Source organism: Equus asinus, chromosome 5 (genome assembly GCF_041296235.1).
Source record: "Equus asinus isolate D_3611 breed Donkey chromosome 5, EquAss-T2T_v2, whole genome shotgun sequence".
In the NCBI taxonomy this organism is placed as follows: Eukaryota; Metazoa; Chordata; class Mammalia; order Perissodactyla; family Equidae; genus Equus; species Equus asinus.
In genome coordinates, this window is record NC_091794.1 from 67,848,034 (window position 1) to 67,875,319 (window position 27,286).

At 49.1% G+C, this 27,286-nt stretch overlaps 1 protein-coding gene across 1 annotated transcript in view; it reads left to right on the top strand.

Annotated features, from left to right (window-relative positions):
- Nucleotides 1-26,953, top strand: part of C8B (complement C8 beta chain) — a 38,183-nt gene extending 11,230 nt beyond the window's left edge. The window contains exons 4-12 of the mRNA XM_014844679.3: nucleotides 614-755; nucleotides 3,208-3,340; nucleotides 5,590-5,787; nucleotides 9,032-9,272; nucleotides 11,137-11,265; nucleotides 13,604-13,767; nucleotides 20,612-20,765; nucleotides 22,422-22,490; nucleotides 24,655-26,953. Coding sequence (XP_014700165.3) covers nucleotides 614-755; nucleotides 3,208-3,340; nucleotides 5,590-5,787; nucleotides 9,032-9,272; nucleotides 11,137-11,265; nucleotides 13,604-13,767; nucleotides 20,612-20,765; nucleotides 22,422-22,490; nucleotides 24,655-24,806 — 1,382 coding nt within the window. The 3' untranslated portion in view covers nucleotides 24,807-26,953. The remainder of the gene's footprint in view (nucleotides 1-613; nucleotides 756-3,207; nucleotides 3,341-5,589; nucleotides 5,788-9,031; nucleotides 9,273-11,136; nucleotides 11,266-13,603; nucleotides 13,768-20,611; nucleotides 20,766-22,421; nucleotides 22,491-24,654) is intronic.
- Nucleotides 26,954-27,286: the final 333 nt, after the last annotated feature.

Genomic DNA, 27,286 nt, shown 5'->3' on the forward strand with positions numbered 1-27,286 from the left:
GTCCAAGTAGCTATGGTGCTGAAGACAGTGTGGTTTAGTGGGAAGAATTTGTGATTAGACACTTATAGGTTCCAATCCTGCTGCAAATATTTATTAGCAATGTGGATGTCGCCCACAAAACACGAACTGTAGGAATAACAGCACTTATCCGCACCTACCGTGAGTCAGTGCTGTGCTATTTGCTCACTTAAAGCCCCAACAACCCTGGGGGGCAGGTATGCTGACTTGCCCATTTTACAGATGAGTAAATTGAGGCGGGGTGGGTAACATATGGAAGGGCACACAGTTAGTACTGCTTACACGACCCACCAAACCCACCTCGTCTCCCCAGCCTCAGGGAGCCGAGTGCAGACTTCCCTGCTGCCTGGCCACCTGACCCCTCCCTGTGAGGCACTTCCTCTTTCCCCACCCTTAATAATCTCCCCTCAAAGCTTCCAGAAATGCAACACTGGCCTCTCTGCTGATGCCGTTACCGATCACCTGGGGACATGAGGACTAATTGTTCCAGAGCATTAAAGGCAGCAAAGTGTCTGGCGCACAGTAGGTGCTCACGCGATGTCAGTTCCCCTCTGGACAGCCACGTGACTGTGGGCCACACCCTTTCTCCGTCCAGGGAGGTGTATAAACCGCAGACTTCTCTGCAACGGGGACAACGACTGTGGAGACCAGTCAGATGAGGCAAACTGTAGGAGGATTTATAAAAAATGCCAGCATGAAATGGACCAATACTGGGCAATTGGCCGTCTGGCCACTGGGTAAGTTACCGTCTTCCCATTGTGTGGATGGGAAGGCACAACACTGCATGTAATTCTGGAGAAGAGAGAGGAAGGGAGCTGATAGAAGCAGCGTTCCTTCTTTTTTCCTTCCTGGAAAAAGACTGTAGTGTCAGTGGATGCTTGAGGCTGCTCTCTGAGGACGCTTCCAAGGAGCCTGAGGAGCATGTCCCCTAGGGAGATACGGGCCACACGGGGTGGGGTTAGGAACCCCAGGGACAAGCTGTGCATGGAGACCACACAGGCTCCGGGCGAGGGCTGGGGTGAATGTTTATCTCACACCTGCTGTGTGACTGTGTGAGGCGCTTTCTCAGCTCACCTCGCTCAACTTGCGAGGGGGGTTCCATCTTTTTTTGCATAGCTAGGGCCCAGCAGAGGGCCTGGTCCAGAGGAGAGGCTCCTAAGTAATTAGAGAAGGAACGGATTTCTGGGATGGGCCTGCGGTCGATCTGTGTTTCAAGCTTCTGGGGATCTCTGAGTTGGTCCAGTCCTCTGGTGAGGTCAGAGAGCAAGGTCAGAAGAGGCGGGACTGGCCTGGCGTTTGTCCTGCTTGCCTGCCACCTTCTGCAGTTTCTCAGCCTCCAGGAGGGGGAGTGCGGACCCCTCATATGCAGTAGAAACCGTCCTGCATGACGCAGAGTGGGGAGGACAGTGACCATGAATGGAAGTCACCTTCTTCCTAAACAAAGATCACATTTCAATCCTGAAAGGCTGTCATTAGACAGAGAGACCCCTCCTGCAGCAAGGCCTCCCGTCAGGACCACCTTATGAGCTAGTTATTATAATCCCCACCTCCTGAATAAGGAAATCGAGGCCAGGAAAAGTCACGAGAGTTCCTGGGGTCACACAGCTCGGGAGGGTGACAGAGCGGACATTCGGAGCCAGTGGTAGAGTCCGCTGCACCCTGGAGGAGGGTCAGAAGGACAGCTCCCTGGCTGCGGGACCTCGGGCGGGCCACCTCTCCATGAGGGGCTTTCACCTCGTGGTCTGTAGAGGAAGTGGATAACACCCCTCTGTGAAGGTCTGTGAGGACTGAAGAAGCCAGGGTGATTGTAATCGGCTCGTGCAGTGGGAAGAATGCAGACTCGCTTCATGAACCAGACCCTCAGACTTCCGAATCCTGGCCTACCAGTTGCGGCTGGCCGTGAGACCTGGGGCAGGTCAATCACCCTCTCTGTCCCTCACTTTCCTCATCTGCAAAATGGTATAATAGCAATACCTATCTCATAAGGTTCTTCCTCACAAGGGTGAAATGAGCCAACAGGTGTAAATTAATTAGAACAGTGCCCCACAGAGTAAGCACCACATTATATTTGTTAAATAAAATAAATAAATATGCACTATTATGATACCTGGAACTCTGTCTTGGGAAAGAGAGCCTAAGACAATTCTGTTAGGAACAGAGCTGAGGCCGTGGGGCGGAAGCTGCAAGGAGCCAGAACTCCTTCCACAGAGCCTTCCGTGGAAGAGGAGTCGGGATGGAGGCCGACCCGGGGGAGGTGAGGGTGCTGTCCAATGAGAGGCTGCATCCATCCTCTCTAAATGGACATAATGGTCTCCACTGCCCAGGGCTTTGGGGACACTAAATAAGGCAGTGCTTAGAGCCACCCACTGCTGTGTCTGTTTCCAGTTAGACCCACAGGAAACGATGACTGTTTTAGTGCCTTGTGATAGGGTCACACAGAATTTCAGAAGGAATCCACCACCCTCTCGAAGCACACACTCTAGTGGGGGCAACAGACCCATAAATAACAGCACACATTTGTCACCGACCAAGCAGTGTTCTGCACACCCAACACGTACGTTCTCGTGTAACCCTCTCAACAACCCTGTGAGGGAGGTGCTTTCCTTGTCCCCGTTTACAGATGAGGAGACCGAGGTACCGAGAGGTTAACTGGTTTGCCCGAGGTCACGTAACTAATAAATGGCAGAACAGGGATTTGACCCCAGGCGTCTGACTCCAGAGCCCGTGTTCTTACCTGTTATGCTAGACCATTCTTGTCAGGCAAGTGTAATAGTACAGAACAATAAATGCACAAGGGGGTGAGCACGGGGTCTTACGAGGGCCTCTAACCCAGCTTGGTACAAGGATCAGCGGAGCCTTCCCACAAGGCAGCAACAGAGCTCATCTTGAAAGATAAGAAAGAGATAAGACTGTGAATGGCTGGAAGGGTGTTCTGGGCACAGGGAACAGCACTAAAACAAAGAGAAGGAGCAGAGCAGGTTGGAGGAAGAGCAGGACCTGCAGATGGCTGCAGACTGGGTACAGTGTGGCTGGGAGCAGCCAGGGACAAAGCTGGAAAGCTGGTTCCATCCCATATCAAGGGCCTTGAATACTGTGCCAGGGAATTTTGGTTTCAATTAGTAGATCTACCAGTCGAGATCACACACCTGGATTACCCTAACTTGCCTCCTCTGTGTGCCTCCCCTACAGGATAAATTTGTTTACAAACCGTTTGGAGGGCCCGGTTCTTGATCACAGGTATTACGGTGGTGCATGCTCCCCTCATTACATACTGAACACGAGGTTTAGGAAGCCATACAACGTGGAAAGCTACAGCCCACAGGTACGTCACAGCCAGGATGCCACTGCAGGGCAGTGGAGGGAGCACTCGCTAGGAGCCAGCTAGCGCAGTTGAGGGCCGGCCCTGCTCGCTGTGGGTGCTCACATGCATCACGCTTTCCCTTTGAGCTTCACTTCTTCAAGTGTGAAATGGGTGGTTCCTTCCTGGAGCCTCAGTGGTGAGGCCGGCATGCTGTGTCTACTAAGAGCAGTAGTTGCAGTGGCAGTGATCATACTAACAGTAATTTCACTCGCTACCACGAAGAGAGCCAGCCCGGGGATCTGCTGGTTCAGACGGGGCGCTCTCACACCGAAGCCCGGGTTCGTTTCCCAGTCAGGGAAGCACACCAACGACTGCCGGGTGTATACTGTGGCGGCTGTGTGTTGCTGGGATGCTGAAAGCTCTGCCACGTGTATTTCAAAGTTTCAGTGGACCTTCCAGACTAGACAGGCTAGGAGGAAGGACCTGGCCACCCACTTCTGAAAAAATTGGCCATGAAAACCCGGTGAACAGCAGCGGAGTGCTGTCTGTTGCAGTGCTGGAAGGGGAGAGGCTGGCGCACAAACACCCAGCCGATTCCACTCTGCTGGATGCGGGCGCCAGGGGTCGGAATCGACTGGACGGCACCAACCACAAACCATGAAGATAGACGTGTGCTTAGGACCTGGAGTCTCAGAGGCTCGGGGGCTCTGCCATTTCCCATCTGTGTGATCCCACGTGTCCCTGTCTTTAAATCGGGGGTCATCGTGGTTCCGCCCCGCAGGGAGAGGATTAGGTAACAGGTGTAAATGCTTCGTGCACACAACACCTGGTTAGTGGTGAGTCCTCAGGAAATGTTAACTCTGGTTGTTACCAAGTCCTGGCCTGTTAGAACCATAATGGTTCAAAGGATAAGTTAGAAAATGCCCTCCTGATAGAAGCCTGTGCTTTGCTTAACACGCAGCCCTAAAGCCAGCCTCACAGAGAGGGCTCAGGACAGACGATGCTACCGCGTGACACGTACCCTTGGGACCGAGGCAGACGCCGTTCCAGGCCCGGCTCTGCACAGCCTGCCGTGTCACCTTAGGCTGAGTTCCCTGTCCACTCTGCCTCAGTTTCCTCATCTGTAAAGTGAAGGCGCTGGACTCGGTCAGCTGGATGGTAGCTCCCACTTCTAAATCTGTGCAGCCCTCAAGGCTGGTGCTGCCTCCTCTCGTCTCCTCCTCTTGCCACCCTGCTCCAACCCTGCACAGACTTGTTGGCCAGAAAAGAAGAAAGGGGCTCAGGAGAAACAGGCTCTCCCGGCCCGGGCCCACCAGCTGCAGCCGCTCTGGCGCAGGTGATTGGCCTTCCCACGGCCGGTGCTGAATGCTGTGCCAGTGATTACCGTATAAACTCAACCCTCAGAACAAGCCCAGTGCGAGGAGGCATCTCCATTTTACACGTGAAGAAACTGAGGCTTAGAGAGGTGAAGTCATCTCTCCAAGGTCAGACGACTAAAACTGGTGTTCCGCCCCAGGCCGCTCTCAGAGTCACTCTGCTCCCCTTCCTTCCTCAGCAGCTGGGGTGTTATGGGAACTGCAGGCATCCAGAGCCACTGGGAGTGAGGTGGAGACGATTCAGGTCTGGTCACTCCCGGGACACCGAGGCAGCACCCTTGGCAGCTCCCCGTGCACAGGACGATGAGCACTGACTTTTGAGGCAACAGCTCTCCTCTGTAGCCTGCCTCTCTGCCCCCAGTCCACCCTCCAGTTCCACTGCCCTTCTGTCCTAGAATGATCTGAGGCTCGCTGCCTCCTCTGCTGGCCCATCTTTGGATGAAGTCCAAATTTCAGAGGCGATCCCAGAGCCTCAGCATTGCGAGCCAGCACATCCTCTCATGTGCCCTCCCTTCCCCTCGCTCTTGCGCCTCTGAGTCAAGCGTACTAGAGTCCCTGCAGCCTCTGCAATTCATCCTACTTTTTCCCGCCTTTGTGCCTTCGCCTCCGCGCCTTTGCTTCCGCTGAGCCCACAGCCCCGAATGCTCTCCCCTACGTCTGCCAGTTGGAATCCAAATCAAGCACCCACCTCTGAGTACCGCCCCGCAGTATTGAGCACCTCTGTCTCTCCCAGTGGATCAGGAGCCCTGGGTGGGGACGCAGTTGGCCCTGAGTTTTCTGCATTCAGAGCACCTCATCAAGAGCCCAGCATGTGCACAGCGGATGTCTGTTGACTTGGACTCAGCTGATCTAAGTCAAATGAAGTAAGAAACGTTTTCTCTTTTCTTCCTTTAGACCCAAGGCAAATATGAATTTGCGCTGACAGAATATGAGTCGTACTCAGATTTTGAACATAATGTCACAGAGACAGCAACTAGTATGTCTCATTTCAGCTTTGGTTTTAAAAAACCTGGAATATTTGAACTTGGCATTAGTTCAGCAAGTGGTAATGCCAAGCATTTTATTAGCAGAACCAAACGATTCTCTCACACTGTAAGTACCCTTTCCTTCCACTGCTCTTTAATTTCTATGTATTCGTTTGAATTTTCATGCCCACAGATGGTCTGTATTCTGCATCGCTACTAGTCCCAGCAACCAGTCATATTTCTGTTGTTTTGAAAAGCTTTTCATAAAAAATAACTTGGTCTTACATTAACTCACTTTTTAGAAAGACCAGGCGGTGGTGGTCTTCCATAATTATTTTCTCTCATTTTCTAATAAGCTTCTTTCCTTAGTTTCCATTAAGCTTGAGATTGTAGCCTTTCCAGACAAACCATCTCTGGAGATTTTCACCCCCAGCAATTTGACTTCCATCCTAAGCATTCAGCTGAAATTCCCCTCTGAACGCCACCCAAGACTCGTCTCTGACTTCTTGGGGCGTCTGGTGGAGCTGACCACACCACCACCGCCTGTTTCTCCTGCTTTCTTTCTGCTCTTATCCGTTTCCTGCCTGGGTTCTAATATCCCCACCTGTACTTTATTTAACTTGTGGACATCTTCTCTTCTTACTCTCTAGCCACCCCGGGCAGCCTCTTCTGCTCGCCTCCCCTCACCTCTGCAAGGACAAGCCAAGCCCTTCGTCACTGCTTCTGACCTTTCTGTTCAGCTCTGACCGGCACCACCCACCTTCCCGGCCTCATTACCTGGATGCCTTGCTGACACTCCAAAGCAAGTTCTGCCCCTAAATTTTCTGTGTTAAATAGCAGTTTTGTTCCTTCTACTTCTCCAGGCTGAGAGTTTCAGAATGGTGCTTGGCTCTCTTTCCTCTTCATTTCCACATTCATTGGCCACCAAATCCTTCAGTATAATTCTCCACCCTTCTTAATCTAACTCTGATTACATCTTAACCAGCCCAGGCCCTTTCATCTCTTGCTCGGCCCCCCTAAAGTGTCTCCTGTATCCAACTTACCCCTTCAAATTTATGGGCTGCCAGAAAAATGTTTCTGGGGTACTAATCTATTCATATCATCTGCTCCCTCGCCCCCGTAAGGTGATGGTGAAAGCCGGTGACTTAGAAGAGGTGGGATCGGACTGGGAAGTGAGGGGATGTGATATTGGCAAACAGGTGACAGGCAGACGTGAGGAACCTTGAATGCCAGAGTGAGGAAGGTGCATTTCGTTCTCTAGTCGCTGGGAGTTTTCAACATGGATGTGATGTGATAGAAAATTAGTCCAAGGCAAACATGGAGGAGGTCAAGATGTCTACGGTGATTCATATGAGAAAAAAGAGATGGTGAGGGCCTCAGACAGGTCTCTGCTGCTGCAAATGGGTAGCAAACATTAGTTAGACTGTCATTGTCTTTCCCTATTCTCCCTTACCATCTAGGCTGTGAGCTCCTCGGGGGCAGAGGCTGTTTCTTTCATCTTTAGATTTAGGATGGCGCTTAGTAGGTGCTCAAGACTGAAAGACTGTGATGAAGGATTGGACTGATTAAAAGGAACTTACCTTGTGAGGGGAGAAAACAAAGAGTCTCATCCATTTGCTCACTCCGTTTCACCTTCCTCCCTCCTTACACAGCCAGTTATATAGAGGGCTTACGTTGTGCTAGGCCCTTCGCTAGAGACTTGAGGCCTAAAGACAAATATAACATGGTTCTTGCCTTCAAGCTCACAGTCTAATGGGAGAGGTAAACGTGTATGCAGATAGCTTACTCTTAATTTTGCATATTGGTTGTAATACAGCATGCTATCCACTATAAAGGAAATATAAGCAAAGTGCAATGCAACCCTGGAAAATGCAGTGTGTGTCTCAGAAATTCAGGGATGGTAGCAAATAGGCAGCACAGCTAAGCGGGAATTTAAAATATAAGTAGGTGTGTGTCAGGCAGAAAAGTGGGGGAAGAGCATTTCAGGCAGAAGGAACAGCATGAGCAAAATTGTTTTACGAAAGAGAACGGCAGATGTGGGTAACAGCGAGAAGGTGACGAGTGCTGATGTACAGTGTGGACGGCGGGAAATGGTAAGTTATGGGGAGGAGTACTTCAGGGTTGTAGACATTGACACAGAGAGACCATGGGGGACAGATTGTGAAGTTCTTATGTGCACAGTAAGGGAGTTGATTTTATCCTGGAGGCAGTAGAGAGTCAGTTCAGGGTGTGTTTTAAGCTTAGAGGGGCATTCTAATAATACCATCAGAGTTTTCGGCCGTCGACTCTGATTGGAGCATTGAAGGCAGGCTGGAGGAAGAAGGGTGATCAGTGGGGAAGCTCCTATTATAACCCAAGCAGGAGATGAAACCTAAAATATTTAGAAAACTCATGAACAGAGCACCTCGTGACTGCTTAGGTTGGAAGGGCGAGGGAGCAGGAAGAGGCATGAGTCTTGGGGCAGGACTAGCACGGGCGAGAGCAAGGCAGGAACCTGAGGGGCCTGGCGGTGGGCACGGCCGGAGCTGGCATGGCTTCATAGAGCTGATAGGTCAAGCTGGCAGGAAGTTTTAAGATTGGGGCAGAATGCACCTTCCGCACGTTTCCCCCCTCCGCCTCTTCCTTTGCCGACATCCTGGTGGAGGAACCTCTCCCCTCAGATCATCCGAATCCTCCTGCGTGCTTGCGCCTCATCAGTATCACTGTGTTTCAGTCCGCCTCACCCAACAGGGGTCACCAAACTTTTTCTGTAAAGGGCCAGAGAGTAAATATTTTAGGCTTCATAGGGCCATACGATCTCTGTCGTAACTACTCAGTTCTGCCATGTAGTGGGAGAGCAGCTATGGACATTAACAAATGGGCCTGGCTGCATTCCAGTAAAACTTTAGCCACAAACCAGGCACCAGATGTGGTGTGCGGGCTGTAGTTGAGTCTTGCCATGAACGGCAATGTCCAGCCTTCCTGAAGCCCCAATTTTACTCTTTCCTGAGTGGATTTTCCTTAGAGTTTAAGAAGCACAGACGAAGAGGTTGCCTTTGTAGGTCAGCAAACCCTGCCCCTCATCAGAGCTGCCCCCTGCGCACCGGCTGCTCCTTGCCGTGTCTGTTTCTGGTTACCCACCCTTCTCGTTCCTTATGTGTTGCTGTAGTGGGGTGAGTTAAGAGCAAGCTCTTCCAAGCCGAAAAGGACATCAGAATATTTATGAGACATGAGGGCTTGTCAAAGAGGCCGTCTTCCCTGAAGCATCCTAAAGGAATCATAAGAGTGCTGACCCCAGGCCACGACATTGGATGGTATTTGTAAAGTTCATCTTCTCGTTCCAGATTCCTAACTTTAAAGGTCTGGTTTTCCCATGTTGGTATTTCATTTAGAAAAGCACATTTCTGCACGCGCGTTCTGACCTTGAAGTGGCCCATTACAAGCTGAAACCCAGAAGCCTCATGCTGCATTACGAATTCCTTCAGAGAGTCAAGCAGCTGCCCCTGGAGTACGGCTACGGGGAGTACCGGGACCTCTTCCGCGACTTCGGGACCCACTACATCACCGAGGCCGTGCTCGGCGGCATTTATGAGTACACTCTCATTATGAACAAAGAGGCCATGGAGAGAGCAGGTACTGCCCGCGGGACTGTGGCCTCCCTGGTGGGGCACGTGAGCTCCGGGAGTCGCTGGGCCCACTTTACTCTCTCTAGACAATGGCATCCCGTCTCACGGCTCTAAATGCTGTCAACATGCAGGGGACTCCCAATGCATGCACCCACCCTGGACCTCTTCTCCACGCCCCAGAGCTTACGGCCAAATGCCTCCTTTATATCTCCACTTGAATGTCTTACGACCATCGCAAACTTAACATGTCTCCAAAGAGAACTTTTGCTTTTCTTCCTCAAATGTGTTTCTTCCACAGGCATCCACATCTCAGAATGGTTCCACCCATCCAACCAGTGGCTCAAGCCAAAAGTCTAGAAGTCAACCTCGATTATTTTTCTTTCCTTCTAATCTATTAGCAAGTTCCATCAGCTCTGTTCTCAAATTGTATTTTCTCTCTCTCTTTACTGTTACCACCTTATGCTCACCTCAGGACCAGTGTTTTGCAAAATTTAATGTGAATGCGAATTATCTTTGAATCTTGTAAGAGAGAGATTCTCGTTCAGTAAGTTTGCAGTGAGACACAAGATTCCACATTTCTGACAAGCTCTGAGGTGATGCCAATGTTGCTGGTCATAGTTCACACTTTAAGTGGCCAGGTCGCAGGTTATGACCATAGCCTCCAAACCAGAACCCGCCTCCCACTCTTCCTCTGCAGTCTACTCTCCATACGGAGATTCCAGGTCTTTCCAAGTGCAGTCAGGTACGAGTCTAAGGGGTGAACCCTGCTTCTCAATCCAGTATTCTTTCCTACATCACGACATTTGTCAGCTTAAGGGACCTGCCCTGGGTCACACGGTTTGCTGTGGCGGAGCCAGGCGTTGGTTGTCAGTCTAGTGAACTTGCAAGAGGACCCATGGTACATAATGTAAATTTATGTCAGCGTGGCCCCAGTCTTGCCAAGATCGAGGGTGCCTTCCTCCATACCAGTAGTTTCAAAAATAGTTTTCTCAGTTCCTCAGACTGCTTCCTATGAACGGGCTCTGTGATCAGCTAAGTGGGGAAAGCATGATAGATCCCACTTCTGGAGTCCCGCAAACACTGCCGTGAAATGACTTTGCCGCTTCTGCTACAACACTGCTCACACTTACTTGGCCACAGAAGCTCTTTTCTTGTAATACTTACTATTACAAGAATTGTAAGAGATGTTCTCATAGATTCATGTTTCAAGGAACATGCTTTGGGGACAACTGACCTACAGGAATGTTACTAGACAAGCTCAGTCATCACAGTCGCTCTCCTCTCCTTGTACTGGCCTCAGTGCTACGAAAAGGTGCTTACAAGTCCCACCTGAGATTCCAGCAGGCCCAGGAGAGAAGGATGCCTTGGGGAGAGCTAGGGAGGAACCAGTGGCAAAGGATCCAAAAATGTTGAAGAAATAAGGGAAGTTGGCTTCTTCCCTTTGCCAGGTCCTATACCCGACACTCCGCCTTCATCATCTCAATTAATCAATCAACAAACTCTTTCTCCTGTAGCAGAGAATGGAGAGGGTGGGTGAGGGAAGGTGGACAGATCACTGGATCAGCGCCTCGAGCCTTGATGAGGAGCCGCAGTTTTAGAAAACAGCTCTGAGCGCTCTCCCTCTTTGGAGGGCAGCAGACCCCTTGGAATCTTTGAGGTGGCTGGAAGGGGCGGTTGACACTGCTCTCTTACGAGGTCTCTGCCCTGAAGCTGCCTGCATTTCTTGTCATCAAGCTGCTCACCCATTCATTTGAGTCTGAGTCCCTGCGGAGCCCCAGGACATCCAGGAAGGGCCGGGCCTTTGGAGTCAATCACAGAAAAGGGACAGGACAAATTACCTTCAGGTCCTGAGCCTCTTCCTTTGCTTTCAGATTACTCTCTCAAGGATGTCCTTGCCTGTGCCAAAAATGATTTTAAGATTGGTGCTGCCGTCACAATGGTCTATGTCAAGCTGGGTGTGTCGGTGGACAAATGCCAGCGTATTCTGAAGGAAATCGAAGGTGAGTGGCGGGGACGTGTGACTTCTATGCTTCTCAGCTTGGATCCAATCTTTCTTTAAGCTAAAGACTGGATATTCCAAGGCATTTCGATTGAAATAATAGTAATTCATTCAATCAAAATTTACTCCTACTATGTGATGAGTATACAAAAGTGAATAAAATTGTATTCCTACCATCATGGTGCTCCCATGCAGGAGGCAGACAATGAAAGAAGCAATGGCAAGGCAGTGATAAGCACCAAACGCCAGTGTGGAGCATCAGGGCGGCTTCCTAAGGGAGGGATTGTTTGAATTGCCTCTGGAGGAGTAAAGTGTCAAGGTTGTGTTTTAGGCAGAAAATAAAAAGATCTAACAACGGAAATTTACTTCAGGGTCTGGGAGTTGGCCTGGCTAGTGGTGGGATCTGGGGTCGGGGGCAGGGGGAGGAGGTGGGGAGGCAGGTAAGGAAGCTAGTCCTTACCTAAGCCAATGGCAATACAGAAAAGCAGGCAAAGCCACAAAGTGTGAAGCAGGGCCCACGAGGCAGGAGAGACCAGGAGGTGGGTATTGAAGCCAGGAGGTAGAGCCAAGTGTCTGGGATCAGGGAACTTGGAGGCCACGCAAGGGAGCTGGGAATCCACACAGCCCCCGGAGTTGGAGAGAGGCTGATCCGCGGCGCTCAATCCCCGAGCCTCTGCGCCCCGAGCAGCTCTCCTTCCTCTGCTCTGCTTGCTAAGCTTGTGCCTGGATGATCTGTGAAGAAAGAGGTCCATAGCTGAAACAAAACAAAATAAAACAACAGCAACAAAAACTAACTGGTGGTCTAGAACCATCTCTTGCACTGTTACCGATGTGTGGTTGATGTTGTTTGTTCATTTGGTGGGACTGGGTTGAAAGATGCGTCTTACACAGGGAAGCGTGCATAAAATGTAGGTGCTGTTTAAAAAGGCTTTGTAAAGGAAGCTCCCACTGGTCACTAGGTAGAAGCTTGCCAGCACCTCAGAAGCCCTTGCAATCACAACTCCACCTTCTTTTTTGGAGATAACACCATCCTGACGTCTGCGTTAAACACATCCTTCCTTTCTCAGTAGTTTTACCACCCACAGGTATCATTAACCAATATGGCTTAGTGTTGCTTGTTTTTGAACTTTTACGGATGAAATGTAATCTTTTCTGTTCTGTTTTTTTTTCATTCCACATCCTGTTTTTGTGTAATTCATTTCCATTGCTGCATAGTATTTTATTGTATGAATGTAACACTTGTCTTTTTCCATTCTACCGTTGAATTTGCGTTATTTCCTATTTCAAGGGATTATCAGCAATGCTTCTGTGAACATTCTCGCACCGTCATCTGGTGCACATGTGCAAGTGTTTCTCCAGGGAATACCCAAGGAGTGGAACTGTTGGGTTATAGAGTATGTACTTTTGCTAGGCTAGACAATGCCAAGCTGTTTGCTAAAATGGTTGTACCAATCCACGCTCCTACCAACAGTATACAAGACTCCTTTATGATGCCCAGGTGTTGCAGGCTCAGAGCTGAGTGGTCACTTCACACCAGTTCCTTTGGCATGGGGCACACAGACGAATTAGAGTGAGAATAACTCACAGATATGATTGAAGGCTTTCTAGCAAACTCCGTGAGAAGTCAAAATAATGATCACTTTAGAGTAGACAGTCTTCAGAGGGTATCTATCACATGCAGAGCCCAGGCTTTACAAATGTTCCCACCTTTGACATCCACACAAGGAAGTGATAGAGCTTACAGCTTGGCCAGGGTAGTTGGGTAAATTCTTTCACCCCTAGTGCCTAAGATTTCTTATCTGCAAAGTAAGGATTATATAGTCCTCTTTCATAGTGAAGATTAAGTGAGATAATACTCATACAAAACTTAGATTAGGACTGACACGTAAATCATCAATAATCCCGCTACCTATCTATCAATCTACTTACCTATCTGTGATTTATCAATTTATCCCTGTGTATGTATGTGTGTATGGATGGATGGATATATCTACCTACCAATCTATTTACCATCTATGGTCTATCAGTCTATCTGTAGGTATGTATGAATCTATCTATCTGTTTATTAGCTCTCTATCTTCCATAGACTCATTTAGTGACTGGCATTTATAGGTGCTCAATAAATATCCTTTCCTTGTCCTGCCCCCAGCTTGTGTCATATATGACCGGGTGAGCCTCTTGCACCATGACTCCCTGGCTGGAAGGGACATGTCTTGTCTAACAGCATCCCCAGGGTAAGCTCAGTGAATATTATGATAACCAGGTTGTTGGTTGGGTTGTAGTAAACTCCAGAGTGAGAAAGTCAATCCTCTGACATGCTGGATCTCTGTCCTTTCCAGAAAGAAACAAGAGAAACACCATGGTGGATGACTTGGTGGTCCTTGTGAGAGGAGGGGCAAGTGAGTACATCACCGCCCTGGCATACAAGCAGCTGCCGACAGCAGACCTGATGCAGGAGTGGGGAGACGCGGTGCAGTACAACCCAGACATCATCAAGATTAAGGTACAGCTGGGCAGCTGCTCAACCCACCCTTTCCTCTATTCAGAAAACAGCTTACGAGGGGCTACTATGAGCCAGGGGATGGCACACAGAGCTCAATAAGACCCAGACCCTAATCTGGAGGCACATACCTTATAGTGGAATATATATCTGGAGTGAACTGCTTACAATATACTGTTCCACACCAGCTAGAAACCCCTGACTCCCTCTCACTTGGGCCCCCAAGTCACTAAAGGAAATGAAACATCGGCTTCTAATTCCAGGCTTCTTCAATTTGTATTGTTTCCGTTTCATCAGAAGATCACTCATTCAGTTATTTGTTCATTTAAACATTCGTTCATTCAACCAACAAACAGTTGCTAAGTTCCTGTAATGTAATAGGAGCCAAGGCCCTGGAGGAAAGCAGGGGAAGATGCAAGGATGAAAAATACAGTCTCTGCTGAACAGTAAGATACAGACAGGCATGACGGTCTTACAGGACAGGATAGTACACCCTGCTAGTCACTAACATGTTTGGGGCACCTATTATATTCATGACAGTCTGCCAGGGGCTTCAGGAATGTTATTTCATCTAATTCTCCAGAGGCTGCAAAATTAAGTCTGCTTACCTTCATTTGGTGGCTGATTAAAATCAAGGTCACAGAGGTCGCATCCATCTGTGGCTGCTCAAGAGCCTCTGTTAGGTCCAGACCTGAGACTTTGACCTCTTCCCTCTCCTCCTGACTTTCCTGTGGGTGTGGTGAATAACAAATAATGATCCCCACCACCTGTCACCCAAACAAGAGAAGTTCTGCAACCTTAAACTAAAAAGACATTTGCTAGGACAGGACTGTCATACCCATCAGCAGTGGTAGGTCCTTGCCTGTGGGGACTTCAGCTTGGTATCCATGTCGCATCTTGCACTGTCTTCTTCTTGCCGTTGTCTGTGCAGTCATTGATGGTCCAGGGTCCACCCCCTGGAGATTTACTCTTGCAGCCAAGGAGGGGAGTTGAGGGGCTGGAGCTCTGATGGGAGGCGCTGCAGTTCCCAATGCTGGCAATTTCCCATAGTATCTTTTTTTGTGTGCCAAATGCATAGTTGCTGTAGAGCAGGAAGGCTGCCATTAAGATCCTTTCTTCTGCCACTTATTTAGTAGTGACACTTAGTATATAGTTGCTGGCAAGCATCCAGAAAGATGAAGTCAGCCACAGGTTGCAGGTAGCTCCAGAGAAATCTGGAATTGGCTGAGGGCATGGTGACATTGGTTGGTATCACATTTGGGCATGGGAGAGAACAGAGTCCAGGGGAAAATAGATCCCTGGTACTTACTTTTTATTTATATCTTACCTAAGTCTCTTTTTTTGTTAACTGAGAGTCAATGGATTGCCCAGGTTGCCTATCTAAATAGGTTGGATGTACCAGCCTGGGCATCGGGAATGTCAAGTGCCACGCATATGACGTGATATGGGATCTGGGGGCAGAGTGTGTGAGTGTGTGTGAGAGAGAGGGCATGTTAGCATGCTAAGCATCTCAAAGAGGGCTGCACACCACCTCAGAGCACTTTACTGAAGGCACGAGGCTTCCCAGTACACGTAGGGTAGAGTGGAAAGTCACACCCACTCTCAGTGTCGTGCTATGAAGGGCTGTGTGGGCTGAAAGGGGCAAGACATCAGAGAATGAGGGGCGTTTTCAGGAGTAGGGGAGGCAGGATTGTTGAAGGTTTTTATGCACTTTCCCTGAAAGTCCGTAACCTGGGTTGGACACATACATTGTGTATGTCTCACTCTTGCTGGCAAGGGAAAACGGCAGATGCCTTCACAATATCTCAGAACCATTCTTCTCTGCAAAGTCAGCTTACCAGGTGGCTGGAGTGGCGACTGCTTTCCAGGACAGCAGAACCCACTAGATAAGCAATGCCTACACAGAGTGTTGGCCAAGGCTTATGTACATAAACCAGTCTTGAAGATCAAGATCTGAAAACATGATTCCTACAGAAGGCAGGTGGGCAGGGAAGGAGGCCCCAGAAGAGCCCATTCACACTGTTTACTGGCAAACTTTAGACACAGAGAGAGAGTTCTTTTGTCAAATAAGAGTTAAGAAAAAGCAATGGACAAATAAAGAGAATTTTGAAAACAAAAGATTGAAATTACATTCAAGATGCAGAAACAAGCATATGTCTAAAACCAGAAGTAAATTTTAGAATGCATTTACTTTGAGATTATAATAAAATTCAAGAAAATGAGGAATTTATGAAATAAAAAATAGAAGCTGAGATGTTTAGACACTAATCAAATGAAAAGGAAAGTGGCGGAATATATGAAACCAAAAGCACAGTAGCAGAATTAAAACTTACATTGACAACTATAAAGAACAGAATTGACGCTGCAGAAAACTGAGTCAGTGATGTGGAAGGTACTATAAAAATGTTCTTGTAATGCAAAAGCAAAAGACAAAGAGATTAAAACAATGACAGAAAAGAAATGTGATGGACAGAGAGTACAGAAGTGGAAATGTACAACTCAGAGACCTCTTCCTGAGAAAGAGACGAGATTAAACGTGAAGATGCATTAATCAAGCACGTAATAAGGGTAACACTCCTGAGCTGATGATGCAGAATGAACAGCTGAGTGAAAAGTTGGCAAAAGTACTGAAAACGAAACAATACTGAAACACATCCTGGTGAATTTCTGTTTTACTTTTAGGAAAGAATATATCCTACAAAACTAAAAGTCGTTCTGGCCTTAGAATTCTTTGCAACACTAAATGCCTCAAGACAATGAAGGGACAACCACAAAGTCTTGAAGAAAAAGCCCAGTGAAATGGCCATTAGTGGATGAAAAATCCCAAAGACATTCTGAGATATTAACGAGGTCACATAAAGTGTTGCCAGATTTAGCAAAGGAAACTGCAAGATGTCTGGTTAAATCGGAATTTCAGATAAATAAGGACTAATTTTTTAATATAAGCATCTCCCAAACATTTCATGGGATATACTTACACTAAAAAATTATTTGTGGTTTATCTGAAATTTGGTTTTAACTGGTTATTCTGTATTTGCTGGCAACCCTAGTCACGAAGTCTATCAGCTGTGTACATTTCTGCAACAGTCAGGGTGGTAGGCTGTGGTCCGGGACCCGGGCTGATGGAGAAGTCATTGCGCAGAGCCTGGGCATTGCCTGCCGCAGAATGGAAAAAACAGAGTAGTGCATGGTGCTCACACAGAGGTCAGGGAAGCCTATGGTTTGCTGCAGTGAAACAACCCCTAAACCTCAGCGACTTAGTACAACAAAAATTTCTCTCTCAATCACACAATGTGTCCCAAGTGTATTGGTGAGAGGGCTTTTACAATGCCACCCCGGGACCCAGGCGAGGGAGGATGTATCTTGTCATGTGCTCCCAAGATGAGCACAGCAGTGGGGAGGGAATGGGGAGTCACCTCCCTCGGCTCCAGAAGCTTCAGCCTGGAAGGGACACTCCCTCTGCTCACCTTTCCCTGCTCAGAACATGTCACGTGGCAAGCCTGCCCTTAAGGACAGCGGGGGAGTTGCAGCCCTCCCACGTACGCAGAAGGAAAAGAAGCTGATGTGTTTGGTAGGCAGTGATAATGACCATCACACCTTTCTAAATCAACTTACCCCAAGATTCTCTGGAAGCAAATTCTCTGGCCAAGAGAAGGTTCATGGTACAGACATGGTGGTGGCACCGCCTGGTGAGATGATGTTGGGCGTGGACTGCTGGATCTCACCCCCAAGATGAACTCGGAACTTCAAAAAGGGAAGCTGTGAATATATAATTAAATGGCAGATAACCCATCCGCAAAATAATTTTGCCACAAATGAAATCCTTAATGTGTAAGGAATGATGCAATTTATAAGAAAGACACATCTCAAAGGAAAATAGGCAGTGAATAGGATGAATAGTGAAGAACTCAGACAGTGAATAAGGATGTAAAATTTCGAACTTCTCTAGGAATGAAAAATGAAAATTAAAATAACCAGGCACTATTATTTTTTACCTATCAAATTGAAAATGATTAAAAATCTATAACATTCCATGAAATTGAGAGCAACGAGATGGGCACTTTTATAAAATGAGATGGGACTATAAATTGGTACAATACTTTAAGAAAAGAACGTAACCATATATATCCAAAACCTTGAGAATGGTTATAGCTTTTGATCCAGTAACCTCAAATGCAAGAATTGAGTAAAGAAATAACTTAAAAGTTGGTAAAGATGTATGTGTAAAAACATGCCTTGTTTTATATTATTTGTAGTAGCAAAAGAGAAAATAAAGGAAACAATCAAAAGATTCACTAATGGGAAGAGTTGAATAGACTGTCGTTCATCCCTGCTCCAGGACACTACACAGCCATAAGAGATCATTTTATCAAGGAATAGAGAATGGCATGGAAGAATGCTCATAATATGACGTTAAGTGAAAAAAGTAGAATATAAAAATGCGCTTTTCTTATGCCACCAATTTGCTGTGCATATCTGTCCATCTGCCTCTCCAAAAATATATACTGAAAGGATACAAACCACAATGGTAACAGTTCAGATCCGTTTCCGCTACTTATTGTGTGACTCTGGTCAACCTACTTTTCTGTGCCTCAGGCTTTTCATCTGTAGAATGGGGATACAGAAGACTACCTAGCTGGTAATATTGTTGTGCAGCTTAACTTAGGTAATGTTTGCATTCACTTCAGCGCCTAATCAATGCTTGCTATGACAACAGTGATTTGTTCTCATTAAGAACGGCCATCACCAGGGTCCATTACAGAGGACGGCATGGACTTTAATAGAGAGCACCAATATCTCCTTGCAACAATATGAGAAATAAAATTTTCACAAGGGCAAGTGTGCTGAGCATCCAATGATCAATGTGAGTAGTTGGGACTGTGTATTTGGGGGAGAAATGAGGAAGAAAGAGGGAGGGAGGAGTTGAGGGGGAAAGGAAGGAAGAAGAGAAGAAAAGAGATCAAAAGACAGGGAAAAGGGACCAGCAAGCCAAAAACACAGATAAATGAGCCAAGTTAAGTTAAAAAGGGAACCGGAAAGTCCTGAGGACTTGCTGCTCAATTCCAAGGCCAACCGTAGTCTGCAAGATTTGGAGAACCCTGGCAGAGTGGTTGGAAATGGGAACAATCAAGCCATTTTTGTCAATAATGGACATAAACTAGCAGTGAAAGCAAAGACTTGGGGTTAGAATCCTGGCAATACTCTTTTATGAGTTCCCCGACTTTGTTCAAGTTACTTATCCTCACCTGAAATGGGGTTCATAATTGCTGCCCTATGACGATGAAGTGGGATCATATTTGCAAATGGCCCCCACAGCTCCTGGCGCACAGGATATGTGGCAGGTATATTCCAGTTTTGCTGCTGACTTGCTCTCTCTCCTGGAGCAAATCTCAGTGCTGGTGGGAAAATACCTGGTGGCTAAAGGCAGCCTTTCAAGGTGTTCGGGCAGGGGACGCAGATCGTTGGAGGAGCCCATCACTGGCGTGCAGCAAACCCCCGCTTCCCTCGCAGCCCGCCCCCGTGGGTGGCCAGCAGGCTGGACGGTTCTGCAAACAGCCTCTGGATCAATTCATTGACCACAAAACGGTGAGACAATGGGACCACCAAGGGGCCTTGCTTTGCCCACTGGAGTGAAGGTCAGCGTCAGGTGCATTAAGAAATGGAAGCAATTTTCTTCCCACTGGAGGCTTCTATTAGGCATGATTGCCTGCATTTAGACAGACCCTAAACTCTCCAGGTCTGGATTAGGGAGGATCACAAACAAAAGCTGGAGAGGAACCTGGCCCTGGAGCTGAAACAAGAGCCAAGAGGCTCTAAACATGTGTGTTTTTGTGGGGTGTTTTTTGGCTTTGAACATTTTTAACCACCTCTCTGGGCTTCGCCTCTGTTTTTTTCTAGCCCACAAACACCATCACATCCATCTGTGGCTTCCCCTTCTCAAACACTGCTGTGCCCACGGAGCCACCAGCGTGGCCCTCTCTGCTTCTGTGTTTCTGCTCCCCATACCCTCTCCTCCATGCAGCTGCCACTGCCCTGCTGAGGCCTCACATCCCACCTCATTCATCCCTACACTGCCATCAGGGGTTCTCCCTAGGCTCCCGTGGGTCCCCAGAGACACCGAGCTGAGCGGTGTATAGTCCTGATCTCCAGGAGCTTGCAGTCTAATTAGAGGGGGAAGAAAAGAGACTTCAACACACAAAAATGTAATGACCACAAAGGAGTCAAGAGATAATTTGTGTCGGATGGGTAGTACAGACGATATTCTGAGTGTTTCCTGGCAGGAAGGTGTTCTGTGAGCCTTGGAGGTCGGGAGAGGCTTCCTGCTGGTGGCTCTTGCGTGACATGAATGATTTTGACAGGTTTGGAGCGGAGAGTGGTGTAGGGACAATGCTCCTATAATGCTTTCAAAGAGCTACTTGAAAATCACCTCCTCTCCCCTCCAAAGACAGATCAGCCACCTGCTCCGCTCTCCCCATCACGACCTTCCGCCGGCACCTGGCTGCCTGTGAGAGCCCGTTAGAGCGCCCGTCTCCATCTGCGGAGGCTGGGGTTCCTGAGACCAGGGGTTTTATCCGAGTCGGTACTCGTGCTCCATGCCTGGCACTTAGGAGTACTCAGCGAGTGTTTGTTGACCTGAACTTGAATGAGCTTATTTGTGGATTTTGGGTGGGGTGGGACACAGAGAGGATGGGGCATGCATCTACAAGGTGTGACAGACATTTACTTCCATACGAATCCGCTGGTGGTCCCCGGGCGTCGACACCTCGCCGACACCTGTGGAGCCTTGCTTCATGCTCCTGCTTGATGAACGCTGTCTGTTGAAATAAATGCCTTTCCTCCTGCCCAGGCAGAACCTCTGTATGAACTGGTGACAGCCGCAGACTTTGCCTACTCCAGCACAGTGAGGCAGAACATGAAGCAGGCCCTGGAGGAGTTCCAGAAGGAAGTCAGCTCCTGCCATTGTGCTCCCTGCCGAGGGAACGGAGTCCCTGTCCTGAAAGGTGCTGATTCTGGACAGCTGGCGTCCCTCGTGGAAGCCGTCATCTGGAGGGGCTGGCTGTGGGGCCTGGGCACGTTATCAAACCCACAGCCCCTCCAGAGTATCTCGAGAAGAGTTTCTGGGCAGTCCTAGGCCTCTGCCCCGGCCCTGGGGCTGTCTTCATTCTCTGAGGGGAAGAAAGAGCGCCCCGGCCCTGTGGAGCCTCTGAAGCTGAGCTCCTCCGCCCTGGTTGTGCCTTAGAGCCACCTGAGTCCGGATCCCTAACGCGAGGCTCTCTGGAGGAGGCCCCGCCCCAGGTAGTTCTGATCCGCCGCCAGGTGTGACTCGCTGTCACTGAAACGCCCGCTGCCTGGAGCACAGAGAGGTGGCACCGGAGCAAGGAGGCCCCGCACTCAGGCGAAGCGCAAGGTTCCTCTGAGGCGGCAGAGCTCAGCCCAGGCTCACGAGAGGGTCACCCCTGGCGTTTGTCATAGACACGGAGCCCTGGGCCTCGGCCCAAAGTCAGTCAAGTGCATCCCTGGGATGGACCTTAGAAAAGCCCACCAGCGGATTCCGCTGTAGGGCGAGGACGGGGAGGCTCTGCGGCTGGACTCCCTGGCAGATAGGACCCGTGGTTCGCTGAGCTTGTAGACTAGTGGGACAGGGAGACTTGAGCAAAGAGTTACGCTGGGGTGTACAGGTGTTAATCTCCCAAGACGTCAGGATGCAGGCCACTAGCACATGCTATTCTGGCCATCGGGGTACCCAGGTTCCAGCCGCAGAGGACACCGTGGGTGACAGCAGCATTAAACTAAGGACAGGAGCAGGCTGAGACTGTGTGGTCTCCACCAAGGAGTGGGGGTGGGCTCAGGGAGTCTCTCCTGGTCAGAGAAGGGGCCCAGGCTGAGCAGGAGAAACTCTTTGTGCATCTCCTGAGAGTCCGGGGCAAGAAGATTGGGAGTGGCGGCATGGATGGGCCACTAGAACTTGATTGCTAACTTCAGGGGTCACATCCAGGACCACTGCTGTGGGCAGGACAAACTTGGGAGAGGCTGGGACCCGAGATCTGATGCTCCTGTGGTGATGAGCGAGCAAAACTCTAAGGAAGAGTCTAATCCAGCAAGACGCCAAAACAGGGATCAGGAGCAGCTTGTCACAACAGATCCCAGCCTGGGGAGCCAGCTGCGGTCAGGGCAGAACCCCCGTGGATGGAGCAAGCTCAACAGAGGGGACTCCAGAGCCGATCTGTTCTCAGGGAGAAAGAACTGGCTCAAGAAAGGATGAGACATCTAAGGATAGTGAGTTCCCCATCACTAGAGGTATTCAAGCAAAAGCTAGACAGTTACTTCTGGTGAAACTGAGAATCAGTGACCATTGGCCCCAGCGACCTCAGTAATGTAGCTTTTGACCCTGAAAACTTATAAGGCTAGATCAGATGTCAGCTAATGAGTAATTTTCCTCAACAACTCCATATAATTCCCCATGAACACCCTTTCATGAACAAAGGATCCTCAAGAAAGGAGTAGGTATTCTTGGCACTGAACCTTCTTATTTCAAACCACTCAACTAAACGTTTGCCCGATTCTAACCTACTAGGAAAGCGGCGATGTGGAGGGCTGCCTCCGCGAGTTCTGGGCTTCGCATGGTGTCATTCACTCTCTCTGCATTGCCTTCTCAGAGTCACGCTGTGAATGCATCTGTCCTGTCGGATTCCGAGGCCCAGGCTGTGAGGTCACCGATCGGAAAAGTAAGGAGTCTCTGAGAGTCGGCTGGGAAAGGGTACTCTGGGGAAGTCCAGAGAACGTTCAAAGGGGCAAGAGCAAGGAGGGGGTGCAGGGGAGGGAGCTGGACGCTCTGAAACTCGAGGCCCATCCTGGCTCCCGGCTTTATATTCGTTATTTTCACAAACGGAGAGTGCTTCATGTTGCAGGACTCCTGATGCCTGGCGCTTGCTTCTTGTCTTTGGAAAGCTTAGCTTCTTTTTTTTTATTTCGTGAACTCTTATTCATCCCTCAAAATCCAGCACAGATGCCCCTCCTTCTGCAACAATTCTTCTAATCCCCCAAGTAGAACGAGTTAATTCCTCCTCCTGGCTCCTGTAGAACTTTGGTCCTATGCCTATTCTAGCTCTTAGCACATCATATTTTGGGCCGTGTGTGTGTGTCTCCCCTGCGTCTGTGAGCGGGGACCATATTTTATTTATCGCTGTGTCCCCACAGCCTGGCACCGTTGCTGCTCAGTGACGTGTTGAATTAACAGATGAAAGATTAGACTCTCGTTGAGATGCCATCCAGCTCTGTCTTTTGGTTGGTTTACTCTAAGAGCTCTCAACCCTCACTCTGCCTCCCTTTCTTTTCCTTTCTGTGACTTTTTAGTAATACCATTAAAAAAGGAAATGGCACATCCAATAAAAACAACAATGTATTAGGTACTTTACTGTGTACCAGGCACCTTGCTGAGTGCGTGGACACAGCTTGGGTTCAAATTCCATCTCCATCATTTAATAGCTGTGACCTTGAGCAACTTCCTTGACTTCTTTGTGCCTCAGTTTCCTCCTCTGTGAAATGGAGATGATGATGTTAACTACCTCACGGACTTGTCTTCAGTTTCTCATGATGCATATAAAGCACCTAGAATGGTGCCCAACACATTGTAAGAGCAAAATAAATACTGGTTAGTTTGTTTTAGAGCAAAATAAAGAGTGTTACTTTGTATTTGACACATATTAACTCATTTAATCCTCACAGTAACCTCAAGAAGTAGATATCATCGCCATGCCCGTTTTCTAGATGGAAAAACTGAGGTTCAGTGGGTCGCTCACTAACCCGCCTGGTGGTCACACAGCGAGTGCGCACAGGTTCAGGTCCAGGGTCCGGGGACACTGCGTTCCCCGTGCCTGCCCGCACTGCTCCCTGCCCGGGAGGTGCTCAGGGCTGGCTTCCCGCCTCTGTTCCTGTCCTGCGTGTGTCTCAGCAGCTGCGCATGCTCTCCCCGTGAGTGTGCAGGCACACAGCCGCAGACTTCCGCCTGCAGGAGGAGACCGGAACCCTCCTCCTGCAGCCTTCCCACTGCACGAGTCGGGAGCGCCCAGAGATGTCGAGTAGTGCATCCCGAGTTACGCTGCCACTTAGTGACTCAGCCAGACACACATGATCATGATGGACGTAATTAATTATTTGCCAATCTCATCAACAACCAAAAACTCCTCCAGGGAGAAACAAAGGTCCCCGGGGGCGGGGAGCACAGTGTGTGTTATCACCCTGTCTGAAATACACGGCGCTCACACTCAGTAACGGAGCTCCTGTTTCACACCTTGCGAAGACATAGCCCATCCAGCGTCCTATAGCTGGGAAGTGTCTAAGCTGGAAACCATTCATTCATTCATTCATTCAATGAATATTTACTAAGGACCTCCTATGTGCCAGCTTAGGTGCTGGGATTCAGTGGTGAGCAAATCACATACTGTTGCTGTCATCACAGAGCTTACTCTTTAGATAGAAAGACCACTATCATTTGAATTGTCCCAGAAATACATGTAAAGTTTCAGTTGTAGCAACTGCTATGAAATGCCCCGAGGGTTTAAAATATGGAGAATAGATGGGGAGTTAGGGGTCAGAGAAGTTTTCCCTGAGGAAATAACACTTAAACTGAGACCTGAAGGGTGAATAGGATTGACCAGATGAATAGAGGAAGAAAGAATATTCTGGGCCAGGGGGAACTGCATGTGCAAAGGCCCTGTGGTGGAAGGGAGCATGGCAAGCACGATGACCTGGAAGGAGGACAGTTGACCGGAGTGGCGAGACTGGATATTGGGATTCCCAAAGGCTCTTGGCTTATATATCCCACCCCACCTGTAGGGCACCAGAGTACAATAAGAGCTAATTAATAGTCATTGGCCTTCTTTCTTATAGATGTCCCCATTGATGGGAAATGGAATTGCTGGTCAAACTGGTCTCCATGTTCTGGAGGACGTAAAACAAGACAAAGGCAGTGCAACAATCCACCTCCTCAAAACGGGGGCAGCCCCTGCTGGGGTCCCGCCGCAGAAACACTCAGCTGTTAAGGAAGGGAGAGCTTCCAGCAGATGACACGCCTGTGGACTGCGAGCGGGAGAGCTCTGAGCCCGGGAGCTCAGGCCGGCTCACTCCCACACCAGCTCCCGCCTGCAGCTGGCCCAAGGGTGGAGGGCAGCGCCATCAGGATGTTTAAAATAAAGATGTTATTTGTAAAACACACATTGATTTGAGCGAATAGTTAACAATAATTCTAGGCTCCTCGAGGGCTTAAGCGTCTTGGCAATCCTCGCTTTACTCATCTCTCCGATGTTATTCCACTCACGTTAAGGACCAGCCGGGAACTTGTGTTGGGAGTTATTCACACTGAAGCCCTACTTCCCCGCAGCGACTGGCACACGGCAGGTGCCCAGGAACGAAGCCATGACTATGTGTATTGAGATGTTTCTCCCCTGAGGAGTGCACTGTCGCGTTCCACGGCTGTGGCAGTTAGTATCTATTGAAGGATTACTGTGTGCCGGCCGTGGTGCTCGGCGTGTTAATTCACCCCATCCTCGTGCAGCCTTATAAGGCGGATGCTGCGTCAGTCTCACGAGAAGCTGGGCACCTGGAGCTCAGGACGCTGAGTGACTTGTCCAGGGTCACACGGCTGGGAAGGGGCAGAGCTGCGTGTCGCACCTGGGCCCTCGGGCTCCAGGGTTTCAACTTCACCTATCATATGCTTCTTTCCTCTCAATAAGCGGGCGCTTGATTAACAAAGGACTTTTTATGAAATAAAATGTAGAAGAAAGTGCTGACGGCGGGGTGTGCTGTCGACAAGTCCCCGCCCACTGCGTCCCCAGGAGAGTGGATCCTCGGTCCTCAGCTCCCTCGATGCTGAGCACAGGGAGGGGCTGGTTGTGTATGTTGGAAGCAGGAGTTCTGGGGCACAGCTGAATTGTAACGTGAGTGCTGCCCAGAGACGACCCTGAGCTGGAGACAAGAGCCCGGGAACCTGATCACTGAATGAGAGTTAAAAAAGACAGAAGAAAGCTAAAGAAAACAAAAGAGGAGGGGTGGTGGTGGCTGGAAGAGGAAGCACTTGAACGGCCAAGTTCAAGGGGACGGCGGAGGGCAGTGTGCCCTCCCCAGCTCTGGGCAGTCTACCGTGCTCACCTGTGCTTTTGAGCAAATCCCATTTTGGAGAGGGAGGTGTTTGAAGAGGAGAATAAAAACGCGGTCCTAAAAACCAAAATATTTCTTTTAGGTTGAGTCAAGTGATCATGGAAGCTTTATCGCTGTCATTCATTCCATCACACTAAAACACCCCTTAATATTTTCTCTGTTCGTGGCTGCTTCCTGTCTGATTGCAGAACTTCATATAATTTGTTGAAATCAAATTGCTGGGGGGAGAAAACCAGTTGGTTGACAATGAATTGGTTCATCCTCTTCATTTTCAACCAATTTGTTCTCAGCCACATCATCTGCTTCAAGTTGGCCCCTGGGCTTGGCGCTGGGGCCTCAGCCTTAGCAGGTCCACAACACAAAAGCATCGGTCACCACTGCCCACCAGTCTGGCCCAACAAGCCGTCCTGGAATGGAGTCGATGGAACAACCACAGGGAGGAGCTGATTCTTACTGCTCCAGGGTGTGGCGGCAGGCGTGGGGGATCCGTCTGCCTTGCTGCGTCCCTGTGTCCCCGCCATCGAGCTGACGGCTCTGGGCCTTGTTTGCCTTAATATTATTGCTTTGCTGTCTGCTGTTATTTCAACAGGCTAATCCAATAATGTTTTATCTCTTTCATTATACCGAGGCCGTATAATCTTCTTGAGTTATAATCTATCTTCTTTTAAGATTCCCCAGAGACAGGGACGAGCAGTTCTGTCTTTGCTTGATGGGAGGGTCCCACGAAGCCGACACCGGCACGTTGAAGCCAGCGCCGCCAAATTAAATTCCGAATCGCAATCACAGCCCCCGCTTCTAATGGGAAATTTGAGTTGATTATGGAGATGACAGCCCGGGTTCACATTTATTGCATTTAGCAGAAATTGTTTATCCTATTAAATATGGTCTTGAAGGAGAGACAATTGAATTGCGGAGCACCGGTGAATACCCGGGTGACGCCCAGGCACTACTAAACTGTGTCGTGATTATATTCTTATTTGTGGGCTGAACTTCCCCTCGTGGCTCTTTTTGCAAGCAAATGCATTTAGGAGGAGGCTGAGACATAATGTAAGAATTAAACAAAATAAATGCAAACTGTGCTTTTGGAAAATCTTGGCAACCATAGCTCGCACCGGTGTATGCGTGCAGGAGCTGCCGTGTGCGTGGGGCCCAGGCCGCGCCGTGTAGACGGGGAGCGGTCCTGGAAGCTTGAACCCAGCACAAGATACCTGGATGTGGAAGAGTTTTGCATCCAACAGCAAGAAGCAAGACTCTCTGAAATGCTGTGAGCTCCGCCGTGCACTTGATGTCCGGGCTGGGGGAGGTGGGGGGCCCTGTGTCTTTGCTGCCTCCCTGTGTGACCTTGGGCTAATAACATAACTTCTGT